This window comes from Chionomys nivalis, chromosome 7 (genome assembly GCF_950005125.1).
Source record: "Chionomys nivalis chromosome 7, mChiNiv1.1, whole genome shotgun sequence".
Lineage (NCBI taxonomy): Eukaryota > Metazoa > Chordata > Mammalia > Rodentia > Cricetidae > Chionomys > Chionomys nivalis.
The window spans coordinates 27,535,453-27,554,880 of NC_080092.1; the positions used below are offsets into that span (position 1 = coordinate 27,535,453).

At 43.4% G+C, this 19,428-nt stretch overlaps 1 protein-coding gene across 3 annotated transcripts in view; it reads left to right on the forward strand.

Annotated features, from left to right (window-relative positions):
* The window catches only part of Ebf1 (EBF transcription factor 1), a 388,250-nt gene that overhangs the window by 237,548 nt on the left and 131,274 nt on the right, over positions 1–19,428 (forward strand). For all 3 annotated transcript variants that reach the window (XM_057775435.1, XM_057775436.1, XM_057775438.1), the window contains exon 7: positions 15,744–15,825. In XM_057775435.1, the coding sequence (XP_057631418.1) occupies positions 15,744–15,825 (82 nt within the window). The remainder of the gene's footprint in view (positions 1–15,743; positions 15,826–19,428) is intronic.

A 19,428-nucleotide genomic window follows, 5' to 3' on the forward strand; every position in this document is an offset into this window, starting at 1 on the left:
GGCGACTCAAATGGGGAGGAGAGGGGGCGGGAAAACAGAGCCTTAACACATTTCTCCAGAGGAGCCTATGAAGGGTCAGCTTGTGGGCAGAAAAAAAGTTGTGCTAAAGAAAGTAATTAGAGAGAGACAGAGAGCTAGAATATTAGTGCTTTTACAGAGTAAATGAGGATAAATTCTGTTAATGATGTGACTTTCCCTGGTACTAATGTGATAATAAAGTGCTCTCATTCTGGAGAAGCTTGTCACAATCCCAGCAGAGACAGTGACCCTTCTACAAGGTGAGATGGAATAAAATAAAATAAAATAAAATATCAACTTCTAAAGCGTTCTAGCAAAAAGTAAGCGATCAATATTAAGAGTCCCCACACCCCTATCTAGTATAAAAAGCTGATGTCTGCCACAGTCTTGAGACTGTTGGTGAATGGGCTGTCTTATTTGGGGTCCGGAAGCACTTATGTTAACTCTTCTGTTGAGTTCTAGAGGGAAGAGTTGGGAATAAGTCGAAGAGTATAAATAGTCCCCAGCAAGCTTCCAGGCCAATGATGAACGGCACGGAAAAGATTGTGTTTGGAATGTTGGTGAAATACCGGCCTTCCAGATTTCAGTCTGATTCAAAGTTATGGCTTTGGACATCATCTTAGGGGCGGCAGAGATGTAGAACTTGGTGGGATGTTGGCAGCATTCTGGTGGTGACGGAGACAGAGGACAGAGATCGGGGATGTCTGTTTTGGAGAGGCAGGGGATGCTAGGATCTTTGAGGTCTGATGGCAGATTCCCAAGAGTCAACAAGAGCATTTGGGCAGCAAATACAAAAGCACAGAGAGGCTGCTGACATATGGGGCAAAGACTAGTGTGACTGCGGTGCTGTGTGCTTGGAGGCCGAGGGAGGAATGAGAAGTCAGTGGGGTCAATTTTAGTCAACATCTCAGAGGGGAGGGATGACCTCTTTGGGGGCAGGGAAAGGTTTTATTTGGTTCTGTTTCTTTAACTAGATAGAAAGTTCACTGCATAACATCTAAGGAATAAGAGAAACACCATAAACATGGTGCATGTTGACTGTCAGACCTTCCCATGGTACTGAGCGCCCTGGTTTTCAGAGAGCCATGTTTCCATTCCCAGGCCCATAGACAAGCCTCTGAGACTGCATTCAGATTAAATCTACCTCTGCCATGAACTCTCTGTGGGAAGGCAAGGTACTTAATCTCTCAGTGATTCAGCTGCTTTTATCTGGAGCACTGGGGCAGGGGTGGGGAGTGGGGGAATGGATGTGGAGCCTGAAGCAGTTGTGGAGATTAAAATAAAGCGTGCACTTAGCATACTGGATGGCAGGTAGTAACCTTCCTCTGACATGAGCCATGACTTTACCCAGGACTCGTCTCTGAAAGCCTGACACTTCGGTAAAGTACTCCACCCGTCTACTTTGGAGCAATCTTAGGAGAGGAAGAAAAGTGACCATCATGGGAAGGCAATCAGTCCTGTGAGTCATCTTGGCAAAGGACCATCATCACTCCAGAGTGCATGCAAACTTGATCCCATAGTTCAAGGAAACATACGTGAAAACCCACATTTTCCCAGGCTGTTTGCTTGGAGAAGAGTTTGGCAACATGGTTATCTTCATATGGGAAGAGTTTTCTTTATTAAAAATAGTATTTGAAACACTCCAAGGACTCAGGGAAGTGGTTGTAGGAGGAAATTGCCTGGCGGGACATTAACTCTAGGCTTTAGGTAGACCCCAGTGCTCTGTCACACCAGTTGACTCAGTCTGAGGAAGGGGAGCCAACAGCGGGGACATTTCAGATAGAGAGGAGAAAACTCACGGAGAGACTTAGTTGGGCCTGCCTATTGCAACTTTTCATATACCTTTGTATCTTCTTCATGAGGGACAAAGACTGTATTTTAATGGAAAATATGGCTCACTTATAACTGTGTCACTTATCGTTACTGTGTTGTGTGAATCTTCTCAGCATCGCTAAAAGGACCCTAGAGAACAGAATGTGTACGTCTGATATGGGGCAGGGTGTCCTACCCTGGCCTGACCTCCCATGTTTCTGAGGTCCTATTCATTTTTCATCTATTGCTCTACAAAGGGTTGGGTTAGTTGGTAGTGCTGAAGGACTAGGTCTTATTACTCCATCATCAGTGTGTGTGTGTGTGTTATGTTTGTGTATGTGTTCATATGTATGCATACAGGTAGATGTGCCCATGTGTGCAGGTATGTGTGGAAGTCAGAGATGTTGGATGTCTTCTTCAATCACTTTTGAGCTTATTTGTGTAAGACAGAGTCTCGTGTTGAATGTCAGGTCACTGTTTGGCTAGACTGACTGGTCAGCCAACCCAGGCATCCTCCTGTCTCCTCCTCCCCAGCCCTGGGTTTACAGGCACATGCCACCGCACTTGGTTTTTGTTTGTTTATTTTCATATGGCTGTCGATAATAGGAACTCAGGTCCTCACGTTTGCAGGGAAAACACTTTATTGATGAAATCATCTTCCCGGCCATTCAATCACAATTGAGAAGTTCATTAACCTATCAGGCTGTCGTTCATTTCTTATAAAGTATTTATTTTAGTAAATATTTTGCTATCCCTCTTGGTAAAATTACAGTGATGGGGATAAAGACAGGGGTCACTAAGGAAGGGTGCAGAGTGCTATAATGGGGAGATATCTTCTCAGGGAACTTGGGTCCTCTGCATGAGTTGTACTTACTCCTGACCAATGAGCTGTATCTCTGACTCTTATCCTTCTTTTAATATTATCATCTTTAAAATTTGAGAGCACAGAGAAGTCCCACCATAGCCTTAGAATTCAATTCTTATGGTTTAGAGAAGTTGAAGTAGGACCACTCTCCTAGGGTTAGTCTGGCCCCAAACGTGTTCAGAACATTGACAGTTTTATACTGGAATTTGTCAATAGATATTCCAAGCTTCTCCTCTATGGGAAAGTTTTGACACCACTACTCACGGAGTCAGTTGGAGAGAGTTGAGCTGTTCCTGTTGGTATGACATTACTCCCCAGTTCATGCAGTTTCAGAATTGGCCATGGGTCTTTGTGAAGCCTAATTGACTCTTTGATATTAGTCTATATGATATGAGTTACAAACATCTAATTTAAATAGCCTCCACATTTTGAGAGTTCACAGCAACTCTGCATGAGGAAACAAAATGTGTGCAAGTGGAGGAGTCTTTGTAAATGTAGAGAGTTCAGCATTTCTAATTTATAAAATCATAAATCCCAAATGTTCGAAGATGAAAAAATTTTTGAGCATGAACACATGAAACCACAAGAAGAAAACGCCACATCTGACCTCATGTGATGGGTCGCAGTCAAAACATAGGTGCACTAAAATACTGTATAAAATTACTTTCAGGCTGTGTATAGAGGGTATATATAAAATATAAATGAGTTTTTTGTTCAGATTTGAGTTCTATCTGAGACCTCTCATTGTGTGTTTGGGGTCTCAATCATTTGTATAAAGGACTATCTATCATCTATCTATCTATCTATCTATCTATCTATCTATCTATCTATCTATCTTTCTATCTATCTCTTTATCTATCATCTTTCTATGCTTCATATATATATATATATATATATATATATGTTTTTGATAAATATATGCATGTTTATGATAGTGACTTCAGTGTGTTGTTGTAGAACCTGACTCACCCAGGACTCTGTAAAGGAAGCTTTGTCCTTCTGACATGTCCTAGGACGTTCTCGACTCTCCTTTGTCCTGCCATCTTCTCAGTGTAACCATTCCATCCATGTGTCTGCCCAACTTCAGCTCAACTTTCTTGGAGGGTATTTGTGGGTGAGAGTCCCCTCTTCTCCTTTCCTTCCCATCTATCATGGTATTTTGTCCTGTGAGCACTGTTGGGTTGCATAATAGGCTGTATTCGCTAAGGATCTTCTGCAAGGCACTGGATTTTCCAGCAGCTCAGCTTCATATCTTCTTTGGTTCAGCTGAAATAGAAGAAAAGTCATATTTTCCAGCTACCTGAGACCTGAAGATGATCAGATGGGCTCTGACAGACTTGAACACATGCCCATCCCTAAGATAGTTATAGAACTAAGGATTCTGATGTCCTGACCTAATGGCATTCACTCTCTGGTCCAAGCAAAGAATAATGCTTTTAAAATGCAAGAACTCTTGAGTGAGGGCAGAGTACTCCAAAAGGAGAACATGGGACAGCTATCAAATAGGAGAAAAGAAAGCAGGACAGTGGCTTATGCCTTTACCCCCAGCACCCAGGAGGCAGATCCCAAGCAATCCATCATATACTCCTACTTTCTGTCTTATTGAGAACCTTGAAGACCCATGGCACAGAAAAGCATGTGTGCACACACTTGCATCCCACATTGAGGCATCTGAGCCATTGTGCCAACCATCCAGGGACTCTTGATTAAGATGATGGAAGTAGATTATGTCTAAGTCCCTTCTTCTTTTAGCAGTTTTATTTTTTAGCAAATAATGATCAATTTGGGTGATAAAATAGAGGGAATTTTAGAGCTCATGCTCCCCAGTGTCTCGAGTTTAAACTGAAGCAGTTCTGGAGTGACATATTGCATGGGGGGAGATCGGGGGTGTTAGTAACCTGTGAGCACCAGAGCACCTGCAGAAAGTCTAAATGGTGTCATTCTTCATCTATGAGATTGCTTAATTTTATTTTCCATCAGCAACCTTATGATAGCCCGAGAAGGAAAGCCTAATAAAGTGTCAGGCTCTATTCTGCATTCTGATTTCAATATGATAAATTTCTTTTTATACTTCTTATGGAATAGAACATACAGACTTATTGGATTGTCCATAATATGAACTGGGATAATTGGGATCTCATGAGATTAGTGTCAGTCCTCTGCGGGCACAATGCTCCCTGGTCATTTTGATTTGAAGACTGGTCCTAAGCTTTAAATCCAAATTAAGGAGTCACTTGTTCATATCTGAACCCATCTTGTGTGGCATGTTGGAATGCAGTGATGGTTCACAATGGAAGCCATTGCTCAAATTAAATTAATTATCCCAGTAATGCATATGCCCAGGGGATGATAGGCAGCACATGGAGATGCTGAGATTGGTACCAGGGTGTGTTTGCCTAGAAAACTGAGTTAGAAAATGACAGAGATTTTTGAAAGGGTGGTGATGATATACAGTCATTTTTAAATAACTTCCATCCTTAGAAAGATTTGGTAGCTTTTCCCAAGGAATAGCCTTTTCCTCCAATTTCCTCTCTTCCTCCTCTTCTTTTCTCTTTGTAGAAAAATTAGCTTGTTACCATTCCTTACCAAAAAAAAAAAAAAATTGCCAAATATCCTCCATCCCTGGTAATTGTGTCCCCTTTCATCCTCTGTGACACAGTCTGAAGATGAGAGGGAAGTTGTAAAGGAATGACATGCCTCTTTTTACCAATCAGGGATTTAATGGGTTTTTTAACCTAAAATTCAATGATACAAAGATATCTGTCCTTTATTTCTCTGTTGGTCCCTATTTATGTTCAATAACTCCATCCCATTGCTTATCACATAGAACTGGTATGTTCACTGATATTTAAAGTCACCGAGGAAATTCTAAGGGAAACTGCCCAAGACCTCTTCAGTAAGTTCCCAGAGCAACAATGACTGCATGAATTGTGTTTGACATATAACCTGTGCTTAACAAACACTGAATTCGGGATCAGACGAATGACAAAATGAATGACCCATGGCAGAAGACTGAGTGAAGAAACAGCAAATCATTGAGAGCTTTAAGCCACAGAGTCCATGAAAGTTAGCAGAATGGCCTGTAGATCTTTGAGAGGAAATCCATTCTAGACAATTGGTAATATGGCCTTTAATCCCTTTGGGTTCCAGGTAAATGTTTTAAGAACAGTGACAGGCTTAACTTAGAGATAATACATTGAACTCTGATGTCAAGACAGTATTAAGTAGGACATTTAAGGACACCAATGAGCTCTTGCATGAATTATGCATGTATGAAACTAATAAATGGTCACAGACCGTGAGATGGATAGCTCTTAACTATGCTTGTTTGAATTAAACGGCACATCTTAGCATATAGAGGCTCCGAGAAAACCACTCATCATTTTTATTTCCTCGGTTGCCTGTTACACAATGGGGAAACCTTCTCTAAGCCCGGGGTGAATGATATGTACTTGGATTCTTTTTTGCAATACTGAAGTTGTCTGTTTTGTTCATGGAAGGTTTGTACATATATATATATATATATATATATATATATATATATGGGAAATTCAGAAAATGCAGAAGGAGAAAGAGGAGACAAATATCCCTGTGTTATGATAGAAAATTAGCCGCCATTAATATTTAGGCTCAACTCAAGTCAGGCCTTCATTTGATGCTTTCCGTACATAGCTGGCCTGGGTGCCGTGAAAACTGAAAGACCCCTTAAGGAGTGTCATGGAGGGGCAGGCGATGATGTAGTGACTGCAAGGAAGACCAAGAGTGATGAGGGTGTAGCATTAAAGAACCGTGTGACTAATTCTGCAGGGGTGTAAGGCAACCCATTTACACGGTAGCCGAAAGGTAAGTAGGAGTACAGGAAGCTGAGACGGTGTGGGGATGGAGAAGATACTTCACACTCAGGGATGTAGCTAACAGTGATGGTGGGAAGGAGGCAGAAGGATGCAACTTGATGTGGCTGAAGCAAAGCATGATGGGAGGAGAAGAAGAAGGGATGTCCACTATGGGTACTGCGAAACACTTTAAGATTCACTGATCAGGCCCCTACCCAATAATCATGACAGATTAACTGTTCATTTAAAGTCGTTAAGCAATTACTCTAATACACTGTCCTAAAAGTCAAATATTTTCCTGAAAAATTGAACTTAAATATTTTTCTTTTGAACAAAACTTTAAACAAAAATCAGTAGACTCTTAGTGCAACTGGCGCCCAAGGGAATGGAGACCATCCTGTGCTCTCTGGAAAGATCTGTCAGTTCAATGAGGGAGTGAATACTTAGACATATTTATATTACACCGGCTCTGGAATAGTGAGCTGGGCGTCCAGGGATGACTCTATGTCTCAGTTACTGTGAACTCGAACTTCTTACTCCTTCAATGGCATCTGTCACCTCCACAAGAGTCATATTGAAACTCTCTGACTCTTTAAAAGGGACAAGTGAAATGCCAACAAGAGATTCTAAATGAATGGGCTTCGCAAATTTAAACACATAGATATTGAAGAGCAGGGATACTAAGGCCTTTCATTTTCCACCTGTGGCTTTCTGTCTGCATGAGAGCCTTTCAAAGGCAGTGACTGTGAACACACAATGATGTGTAGTCAAACTAACCCCTTGTGATGTTCACTGACTTTCCCCAAAGAGACCCAGGCTACCTTGGTTTTGTTTTGGCCTTATTTCTCCATTTTGTTACAGTTAAATAGTCCAGTCTTTTCAGCAAGGTTAAAACGTGTTTGAGGTGGGGGGTCACACATAAAACGATCACGAGCACACCTGAAACATATCAGAATTGGTAATTAGCACTACTTGAGTTCAAAGTGCTAGAATTTCTTATGCTGCCTTTAGCTCTAATTTGAGCTCATGTGGTGATGGTGATGTGTATAACCAGATATGGTCAGTGACTACTTTCCCACCATAAGATAATAAGACATGCATCTTCATTACATACAAATATATCTCTGCTATATATGAATATATATTTTAGTGAGCAACCTCTGTAATGTTTGATATAGTATCTATAAAATGAGTATGGACAGAGCTCTAAAGACCTTTGGAAGAGCAGGAACTAATAAAAGAAAACATAAGCCTTCACAAATGCTCTTCTGCTGTGGGGTTTTCTTTTACCCTAGCCCCACGTTGGAATGTCAAAATGTTGTTGGTTGTTTTTAACTCTTTGGGGGGCCCTCCACCCAGCTTCCAAATAAATCACACACAGAGGCTTATTATTTCTTACAAAAGCCCGGCCTTAACTTGGCTTGTTTCTAGCCAGCTTTTCTTAAATTATTTCAACTATCTTTTTCCTCTGGGTTTTTACCTTTCCTTATTTCTGTATATCTTTTCTTTCCTTCTTGTTCCATATCTGACTGGTGGCTGGCTCCTGGAGTTCTTCTCTCCTTGTTCTTGTTCCTAGATCTTTTTCTTTCCAGATTTTTCCTTCTATTTATTCTCTCCCTGCCTGCCAGCCCTACCTGTCCTTTCTCCTGCCTCGCTCTTGGCCGTTCAGCTCTGTATTAGATCATCAGGTGTTTGAGACAGGCAAAGAATCACAGCTTCATAGAGTTAAACAAATGCAGCATAAACAAAAGCAATACTTCTTAAAATAATATTCTACAACAGTCTTGTGCTTGTGTTTTCCACAAAACTTGTAAGTGGAGTATTGAGGCTCTCATGTATGCCTGACTCTGGAGAGTGTATGAGGCAATAAGTAAGCAATACTTACATATTTTCCATCCGGGGTAAAATTTTACAATGGTATTTTACAATGGTAACAGAGAACTCCAAGGCCCAACACTGCCGAGAGCTACCCAAAGTCCGCAGGTGTCCTATGCCCACTGACTACCTGCAGACTATGTTCCATCTGACAGAAATAGTTTAAAATCAATGTTGCCTAATCTATCTCCCAGTCAGTCCCAAGAAGGGTCAGACAACACTTGGTTTGCTATCTGTGGTATTTCTTCTGCATATCGAACCATATACACTGATTCCAAACTTCCTTCATGCCAACTTGAACCTTTATACACTCTGTCAGGAAAGCCTGGGTGTTTGGGAGTTCTGTCACAGGGCTTCCCTGGAGTTCTTCTCCTTTCCTGTCACCAGAGGCTTTCAGACTTGGGATTCTATCATCCTCTCTCAATTACTGGTCAGCAAACATTGACAGGAGAATCAGTTGGACTGGGTCAGCAGAAGACAGTGTTAAGTCATGGTGCCCCACGCCCTTCTCCGTATCTCTTCTGAGGAATTATGAGACACTCTTTCCTCCATGGTCCTTGGATCTTTTTCTTTCTCCACCCTTTGACTGCCCTCACCCTATCTGCTAGCTGTCAGATTTGACTCCTAGTCTAAGGACCCTATTTGCAGTGGGTCCTTTTCCTTCAAACTATTTTTACATTCTTTAATCCGCTGCTATGATATTCTAGCACCCCCGGTAAGTTCTTGTCACTAATTGTCCTCCCACCAAAGCCAAACGCTGAGCTCTGAGGTAATGAATCCTATTCCAGACGAGTGTGTTTATCTCTCGAGGCTGTGCACACTTTCCAGAAATGCCCAAGATCCAGGAAGCCTCTGCCAGGGAAGGTAAACTTCTTGAAGTCAGTGGCCAATTATAGGGGCCACCATGTGCTCTCCCTCTGGGAGCTCCAAGATAGCGTCATGGCTTAATTTCAGTTTCTCTTCCACTATGGGGAGCCAAAAAAGACCTCACGGTTTCATGTGTGTGCAACTCCTTTCTTCTCTGCTCTCTTCATGTCCCAGGCAAGACTGTGAGCCGTAAGTCAGACAGGGCATCAGTTGGTGTTGCTTTTCCTTCCAGAAAAGGAGAAGAGGTCGGGCTCTTGTTCAGCTCAGCCTCCCCAGACTGCCCTTGTGGCCTCCCCGGGATCTTGGCTGACTTCTGGGTATCATGTTTTCACATGGATGAACTGTACCCTACAGCCTAGTCTGTGAATTAGAAGCCAGGCCCTTTGCTTTGACATTGAAAACAGAGTTTTCTCTTTTTGTTTTTGGCTTGCCCTGTTTTCAAGGCAGCTGCTTCCTCTGGCTTACCTGTCCATGGATCGCTGTTGAGTTTTCAAGAGGGCGATTCCCAGCTTCTGGCAGCTTAGGTGGTCTTGGGAAGGGGCAGGTGCAATACAATTAAATGCTTTTAATTTGGGAGAATCCTAGTATTCCTGGAAAATTTTTCCTTGGTAATTTCGGGGCTGGGAGCCTGACCGCAAAGGTGACGGTGCAATGGATGACTCCCAAGAAGTCCTTTTAATTACCAGGCTGTTCCCTGTCCTCCCTCCAGATCGTGTGTGGGAGCGGCTTGAACTTCACCCAGAAGGGTCCCCACATTTGTTTCTACACAGCTGTTTTCTGTGTCAGGCCAAGAGTGCGTCCCTGCGTACTGAATACCATTGGGAAGGACCGTCTGCCGCCTCACCATCTGCGGGCATAAGTCAGGGGGACCTTCCAGAGAGTCTGAGGAGAGGAGCTGGGGTTTTATGTCTCCGTTCAGTTGGTGCCTTGACACTTTACTCTTCCAGCCTGGACATGATGAACACAGCTGGAAGCAGACAAACGTGATTTTTCAGTCTTTGAGTTGGGAGAGGTAAAAATTCAACCTGTTCAGTCCAGAGCCAGGGCACTTGCTTTGCATAACAATTACCGGTATCCGGGCAGTCCCTTGGAAGGCAGTTTAATAAGTGTGCCCTTCAATTCTGACTAGCACAAGTCCTCTGTAATTTTAGCCCCTGCCTTGCTCTGCTTTGGCAAAGCTGCTATACTCTTGCCGTTCCTTGCCGATTATCTCTTTCATGGTTGTTTTCTTTCTTCTTTTTATTCGATGAAGCCTGTACTGCTTACCGGGTATGCAGGGTTTCACTGATTTCCTGAGCCTTCACTATGCCAGAGAAAGAGTATTTTTCCTATCTGAAACCGTCTTAGTCTAGGCACTGTGTCGATGCTACAGACAGCTGAGAGCAGTGAGCATTATTGCTTCCTCTGCTCTAGGCTTCAACACCCTTCAAGTGCTTACTGATTTTCTAAAACACGTTCTCATGGCTTCTCCATTTTGCAAAGGAGGAAACTGGGGTACGGAGAGATTACATCCATTTGGTGAAGATCACACGTCTAGTTAAGCAATAAAGCTACATGTATGATGAAAGCTACCCAGTTGTATGGGAGGAAAAGTCTTACTCTTCCCACGTTTGGATGACACCACTCAGGGTCATGAAATAATCTGATTCGACCTATGTTTATCTCATCTCCAGCAAAATTGGCTTGTCCAGTGTACTCCGCTACTGTCTTTAATGTGGAAAGCGCTAATTTATATTCACAGGCAGGCTCCAGATTCTATTTGGCAAACCAGTGTATACTAAACACCTCTAGTTTTACATCCCATGGCTTCCATTATGTGTCTGGAAGCAAGGGTTTGCTTTTGTTTCATCTTTTATACTCTTGGGTAGGAACCTCATTCTGGAGGTTAATTGATTTTCTTTCGGCAACCCAGTACTTTTAGTCACCAATACTATGCTAGTTATAAGGATTCAAGACAGATACTGAAGCTCTCTTGCTTGGGGGAAATACTATACAGTATATTACCAAATCAGCAAATGTATCTACCACATGTGTGTCTGTTTCAGTTACTTCAATAATGGACTAATGTCCTACATCAGCCTGATTGATGAACCCAAACACAACTTTTAATAGGATGTCACTTCTGGTTTTATGACTGTCGCTTTCCTTAATTGAAGTGCTGGACTAAAAAGTTCACATACTTGAGTGCTGACCTCTTGCTGGATTGGTGTGTGAGGAGCTGGAACACGCTGGAAAGATCACAGGGCTGACCCCCTGCAAGCATGGGACAACTCTGCTCTCTTAACCACTGGGAACTAGGAACTGCATCCCCATCTTCAAATTTCTCATTCGTGAAGTGAGGAGGTTAGACTAAAGAGTTGTTAATGTCACCTTCGAAGTTCTCCTGTGATTTTGGCTGTAGAGATGGCTCAGTGAGCAGGGGCAATTGATGCTGTACACTCTTGAAGACCAAGACTTGAGTTCGGATCTTCTGGATTCATTTGAAAGCTTAGGCATTGCTGTCTCTGTAACTGAAATCCCAGCACTACACAGGGAGCAGACAGGAGGTTCTCTGGGGCTTGCTGGCCACCAACTTAGTGGAAAAATATCAAGTTCCAGGTTCAGTGAGAGACCCCGTTTCAAGGGAAGGTGAAGTGTGGTAGAACTGGACATAGTCTGGGTATGTACATGTGTGGATGTGGGCACCTGCGTACACATGTGTGGATAAACCACACACACACACACACACACACACACACATGCACACACATGCACACGTCCTATAATTCATGGAAAATAGATATCATGACTATCCCTATGGGCAATCTAGGATACTAGTTTTGAACTATAACTGCGTCCCTTATTATTTTGTGTCTTTGTGTGTTGTGCTCCAGGTGAGTTAGCCCCTTCCTGGCACGCCTACCTTAAAGGTCTTCACTGGGGATTCAGAGAGACCCTGGGAACGTAAATGCTTTGGATAATAACACAAGGAAAGATGTATTAACTAGTCAGGACGTTCCTCCTGCAGAAGTTAGCTGGAAGATGTTGAGTTTCTCCCCACCTAGCCATGCCACCCCTCCAGAAAAAGAGCCTAGTTAAAAAGAGAGTTTGATCCCAGACTTTATGGAACTCCCCGGAACTCTGCAGGGTCAATAGCGGCTCTGTCCTGCTGTGGGTCAGGTTCCCACTGTTGGGGTAGGGCAGCCATGCTCTTTCCACTGACATTTTATCAAACACACAGAATGTGGCCGTTCCTTAGACAAACATATGGTTTTGTGTTACAATAGTCTCCACTTTGTTAAAAGCCCCTCGGAATCAGAGATCTTCTCTGTGGGGCAGCAGACACACACACACACACACACACACACACACACACACGTACACGTGTCCCCAAGTTCACAGTCACCTTATATGTTTACTTGAATAACCCCCATACACACACACCTGCCCAAGTTTGTGTGTCTTGCGTCTGAGTCAGTCTCTCACTGAGGGTATTTTTAACTTCTCTTTACTCCTCGGAGTTCCTTTAAGGAAGTGTGATCCAAAAGGGTCAGGTACTTGGATTGTACTGAGGGGAAAACTTTGAAGAGAATTCCTGAGGCTCTAGAGTAGGTGGCTTTCCCCCCCGAAGAACTGGCCCTACACGGTGTCTTTGCCACATAAGGGCTTGTGTGAGGCCCTAGGCACCAGTTGACGGCTATCTTACCCGTGACAGATGGTCAAGACTTCAATTTCAGCAAGTGAGCTGCTGCCGAGGGGGTGGGCAGGGGACTCTGCCAGCAGGCCAAGTGGCAGGGCAGCTTAGGGTAACAGCGATCTGCTGTGTGCCCGGCATAGTTTTAAAGGCGATCTGGTGTGTGCCCGGTGTGGGTTTTGTGCTAACGATGAGCTGCTGACAGACGCCCTGGTGCTCCTCATCTCTGAGGCACAGGATCCCTGGCTCCCTCGGTTCTCTCTCTCTCTCTGGCCAAGCCAGTGTCCTGTTTGCCTGTCTTTCAAAGCCCATTTTGGCACCAGATGGAACCCCTCACGGTGGCTAGCAGTTGTCTGACTTGAGGATGCCAGAGGGTGTGCTGACAGCTCCTTCTAACACAACCTGAAACTGGCTGTCAGGCCTGGGCTCAAATGGCTTAAACACGTACAGGCGGCAAGTATTATCAACCATGGGGAGACAGGCAGGGGGGCCCACTGGGGGGAGAGTGGCGGTGATAACCCTCCCTAGCTTGGTGTTGCCTTGGTGTGGGGGGGATAATGACCCTGTGGTTTCCCCTAGTAAAACCATTGTTCTCACACAGCGTGATTGATTTTCCACCCGTGGGACAATGAATATTAACATCTTCACTGCATTCCCATCAGGACGGACACTAACAGTGTGCTGGCTCAGAGCCCTGCCTCTTGGACCACTCGATCAGAAGTTGAATTTTAGGTCCATGTTTACTCATGTCTCGGATTCTGTGACATCTACTACTGCCACCTCCATCCTCCTGACCTGCGTTAGGATTACACAACTACTTTGTAGGGTCCATGGACTCATTATGCCCATTTTATGGAAGAGAAAAGTTGAGGTCCGGCCTCTCATCCAAAGGCACATGGGTAGTATGTGGTTAAGGTTTGGATGTCAATCCCATACTGGGTATTTTTTTTTAAGGTAGTGGCTTTTATACTTTACGGCACCACACCACGGGCAACCACTCTCTCCAGATCCTAGGATGGTTTACATATATCCTCTTCTAAGTACAGAACCCAGCCCCCAGCAATATGAGGGACTCATGACCATTACCTTTATACATCTGATGTCTGAAAGCCACATGTCCCGGTTGAGCCTCACCTTCTGAGGCGCAGAGGGACAGGGCAATGAAAACGCCCTGTTGAAGGAGGACTGAGTGGCTGAGTGGCTGGACAGCTAACACGTGCAGCAGCGGAGCTGTTCCGGGCCTGGGGGAGGCCCAGGGTGGATTCCGTTACACACAGCTGGACCTCAGCAATGTTCTGTGAGTCATTCATCCCAGACAGAAGGTCAATAAGCTTTGGCCTCTGTGGAGAGGCCCTCGATGCAGGGGTGAACCATTATCAGAGGCCTCCTCGCTGACGAGTTTTGAGGGTTGTGTGATGGTAAATGACTTCATTTACGAAGACTCGTGCATTGTAAAATCTTATCGTTATGTTAGAAAAAGTCGTTGCTCTTCAATGCTCCCATTTATTCCCCTTCCCCACCCCCGGAAGACTCAACGAGGCCAGGGAGAAGAGATATTGTTCTGGAATTTGTCTGCAGAAGCTGTCTGTGTGCAGTGTGTCTTCATGTAGTGCCTTTTTGATAGAAGACCAAAGGGTTACACTGTGGACAGACATCACACTCGGAGCTAAATTCAGGTGGAGGCATTCTGGAATGCTAGTTTTGCATGAGTTATTTCTATTGGGTTGACAGTTTTATTCCGGTGTAGCTCGAAAGTAGGCCAAAAGGTGAAGAAAAGAGCATTTCTAGAATTTCATTGATTGACCTGTATTTTAGTCTTTTAGTACGCTCCATCAATACATCTATCTAGGCCCCCAAAGTCGAAAGTATGTAGCAAATAGGTGTACATAAACATCTTCAATTTCTCCCAAATAGAAAACAGAAGGAGGGGTTGAACTGAGAATAAATACTAGCATGAATACCCTAGTACAGAACCCTCCACGCCTGCTGTCTTTCCGTGATGAACTCCAATAACTGCCTGCAGCTGTTACTTGGTGTGACCATGTCCTGTATCACACACGTCAGACATATTTGAAAGTTAAAATAGATTCACCAACGTCGGTGGGATTCCTCTATTCAATTGGCGACTGTAGTCACCTTTGCACATAGAACCCGTGGACCTCACTATAGAACTTATTCAGAAGCTAAGGTGGGCTGGGAGGCAGGAAAGTCCAAGCTCAATCTGAAATGGCTTTTGTTTAAGACATTTAAACAAGCGTCTAAAAAGAAGAAATGGTCTGGGGGTATTGGAGAAGTTTGCAAGGGTTTAATCATTGTGTGAACCCCACCACTCTTCCTAGGGCTGCTAACTGAAACATTTTATTTATCGATGCTAAGATTTAAAGCATTTACCATCTCTTTGTATTTATCTAGTATACACTTTGCCATTCATCAACTGTGAATTCACAACACTTAAGTGACAGGTTACGCTTGGGGACCATGGGAACTCTCAATTAGATCTATTTGGAACTTACGTTGAATTTCCATGATGATTTGCTCTCTGAATAAAAATACTCCCTCGAGGTTTACTTCTTTTGTGAGATCTGTTGGCAGAACCAAGAGTGTTCCCTTCAGAAAGAAAATCCACCTTGGACGTGATATGATGACCCCAGGCTTTGAGCGTAATGCTAATTCTAACACTACTCTGAATATTGCAGGAGACTCAGTGAGAAAAAGAGAATGTGTAACCCGGAAGTGACTTCTGACTGAGACTCCCTTGTTAGGATTGAAACGCTAACCATGCTCATTTGTTTCTCCACAGATTCTTCCTGAAGTTTTTCCTTAAATGCAACCAAAATTGCCTAAAGAATGCAGGAAACCCACGTGACATGCGGAGATTCCAGGTGGGTCCCCTCTTGCTTTTCTTAAATCTTAATAACAGTCTGAATGTGAAGAGATGATGGGAACACATTTTTGGCAAGAGACATGGAGTATAATTGTTTCTCTGGAGGTGAAGAGCAGGTGAGGCCCCTCGTCCCCAGGCATCTGCAATCTAGGAGTTGTTTTTGTTAGACGAGAATTGGGACTGTGCCACCTGCGCCCGCTGATGAAGGCAGCTGTGTCCTCAGAGCCTCATTTTGGCTTCCTGTATGGGCTCACGTGATGAGACAGCCAGAGATTAAGACAATTACGCAGAAACGATGGGCTTTAGTCTCTAAAATTGTTCTAAGGAGAACTTCACCGGATAGCGAGTAAGGAGCCAAACCAGGAAGTTCATTTTTGTCGTCTGTTGTCCTCTCTCATAATCTCAGCAGTTGTTAGCACCAGCCGCCAATTGGAAGTGGGGCCCTTAAGAAGCAGAACATGTCTGTACCCTCTGTTTGGCTTCAGGGATGCCCCTGTACCCCACATGTATGTATTACGGAAGATCTTCCAGGTCGGCCACCACCTAAAACGTACGAACCTGATAGGATCATACATATGTTAGAAGGGCTGAAAACCTAAAAAAAGAATGGGTTGACTTCTCAAACACAGGTGTTTTAGGAATTCTAGACATGCCTGCAGTTTCACATGCTGAGAATCCCTTAGGACCTTGTTACAGTACTGATTGAGATGGGGAGGCGGGGGCTGGGAGTCTAGGTTTCTAACAAGCTCCCAGGTGGTGTAGAAGAACCATGGAACACAGCTCAGGCAGTAAAGTTAAGCCCCTTCCTTGCCTCGCTCTCCAGCTCATTTTCTGGGTAAGTTATTTGCCGTGTCAACGTTGAAGCATGCTTGCACAACCTGTCAGAGAGACAGCTTGGTGTTGAAAGTTCGCTCCTACGCCTGTTTAGTCAGCTCAAAGTGCAGCTTTCAGTGTCTGAGCTCCAAGAGGTGCTTGATAAATTTTGGCTGCACATTCTCCAAGGAGAAATAAGGAAAGAGATTTGAGCATTGACAGTAGATGTCGATATCATGGAGTCTTCAAAATGATTTTTTTAAAAAAAAAAAAATGAAGTAAGCCTCATTAGTCTTGTTAAAGAACAAATCCATTGGAAGGATGGTATTGTCTTCGGAGATCTTAGAGAATTTATAAAGCATCATTTTAGCCTTACCACTTTTTGTCTTAATAGAGAGGAATTTGGAGAATCCAATGAAATCTTAGTTTCTTGGGAAGTATTTCTTGACAAGATCCTGCCTTCAAATTTGGATGCTACTCTTTTTTCAAAGTGTCTTGCAGCATGTGTGAGTGGTTTTTAGCACGTGCTATCTGATAGCTTGCTGTGGTTCTTCAGATGAGCTCTATATCTCTTTGGGCCAAACTTGGGTTAGGAACAAAGACATACAGGTATGAAACATTTTATGTGTGATAACCAAGCTTCCTGACTTTGCCAGCATCAACTACACTATATCCCTCAGGGCAGTAGAATTGGGATGGACTTTGGTGACACTGAGGACCTCAAAGAACATTTATATATGGTTTTACAGGGCCTGCTAGTGAGTTGTGGCTTTTAGAAATACAGGCAAGACAGGAAGTCATTTCAGTACATTCTTTTTGGGCATAAGAAAAAAGGCCACAATTTACTTATGCAGTAGAATAGACATAATAGATTTAAACTTTCAGGGAAAATTCTTGTGATGAGTTTAATTAAGCCCTTAGTTTAGTCTGGGTCTTCTCAACTTGGGCACAATGAATCTTTTAGACTGGTGGATAATCTGTGTGTGTGTGTGTGTGTGCGCACACACACATTGTAGGATGCTCAAGTTATATCACAGGTCTCTGTACACATGAAATAGCAATAGAACCGTCAGTTTCCCTTAGCATGACAACTGAAGAGTCGCCATGGTAGGGAGAAGAGAGATAAGATGGCCCCTGATAGAAAGCCACTAATTCTGACCGGCACTTGATAACTTTTGACTAAGTTTGAAGCGACAATATTAGTGCCATGGAAACGGCATCCTTTGGTTATTCATGATTGCCTTCTTACCCAAGGGTCTATGGACCTTCCAAAACACTTCAAGTTGATGTATTTTTGCCCTTTTACCTTTTGTCACCCAAATAGATTCTAAAATAGAACTTTCACAAAAGGAATAGCTACCGTGGCCACCAAGAGTCAAACCCTGAGTTAAAAGAAGCTGTGTCTTTGTCAGTCGGCTTACTGTGTTCCAGTCAGCTACACTTTGAGCAGTGAGAGCTGTGGAGTGAAGGTCCCTGAAACCTGGCACCCAGGTTCAGTTTAACTGTCTAGGTGCTTGGCTAAGCCCCCAAACCACACACTGCATTCCTTACCCCCTCATCTGTTTTTTTCTCTCCTTATCAAACTGGCTTCTCCTTTTTCTTTCCTGCAGTTGTTTATTTCTAGCAAACTTCATCCAGTTCCAAGTAGATGACTATTTATTATAATGCCTATGTTTGGTGAATTCCATGTTCCTATGTATAGTTGCTATGTTCGTGTATCTGCCTTTATATACATCTGTGGGCATTGGTGTTGCAGATGCTGATGTTGGTGGTGAAGCTGACATTTACTGTGTGTTTCTCTCATGAGAGGTATCATATGAAGTGTTTTACATGAATGATAGTGATTGTCATAGTATCCATATTGAAAACATGCAAATATGATTTCTTTCCATTTTACCAATTAGGAAGTAAGCTTAGAGTAGTAAAGAAATTCACTCAAAATTACACCTCTACCTAGTGAAGGTTCAAGTCCAACCCTGTGACTTGTATACTATTACTATCTGATGCTTTGGGACGACAAAGAACTCCTCTAGGGTCTGCTGGGAGGCACTTGGTGAGGCAACAAGAAATTCTGTTATCATTCAAAATGCCCAGTGGCATCCTAGGAGTAAATGCTTGAATCACAGGATAGTTTGAGAGACTTCCCAAAGAGACTTCATGCATGAAGTTGAAACCCCCAACCCCAAGTTTGTCAAATTGGGGGACTTCCCTGGAAGGAAAGAACAGTGTTTTAGAAGGTGAGCTACACCCCTGAGTAGTTTCTACTTGTGGGAAAATTTGGAAATGCCACAGTGAGTGTAACTCTCTCTACCAGTGGTAACTTGGACTCTCTTAAGAAATCATACTGAAGGTGCAAAGCCTTAGGACCCAAGAGAGAGGGCCAGGGGAGTGTGTGTGCACTCACTCCTGACATTGACACTTCCTTACAAACAAGGGACAGTTCCATCTTTTGTTTTCATAGCACAGAAATTGAGACTCTGGTTTCATGTACTTTTCATGTGCCTATTATCCAGGAGAAGGACTGAGAAAGTATCTTTTTTTGGTGAAGACAAAATTTGATCCATTTTTTGTATATCAGTACTATTGAAAGGGTAAGTTCCAGAAAGTGCTGGTGGATTCACCCTTCATGGTGTATGAGATGAGTCTCATCAGCTGCCCCTGCCAAGGCTTCTCTTTTGCACTTTTGTCTATTTCCCTGGTCAGCCCCCTCTTCATACAGTCAAGCCAGTGTATGTCTCCTCAGAAGAGCAATCAGGGACCTGTGTAGGTGGCTGAGGAGGATATAAGA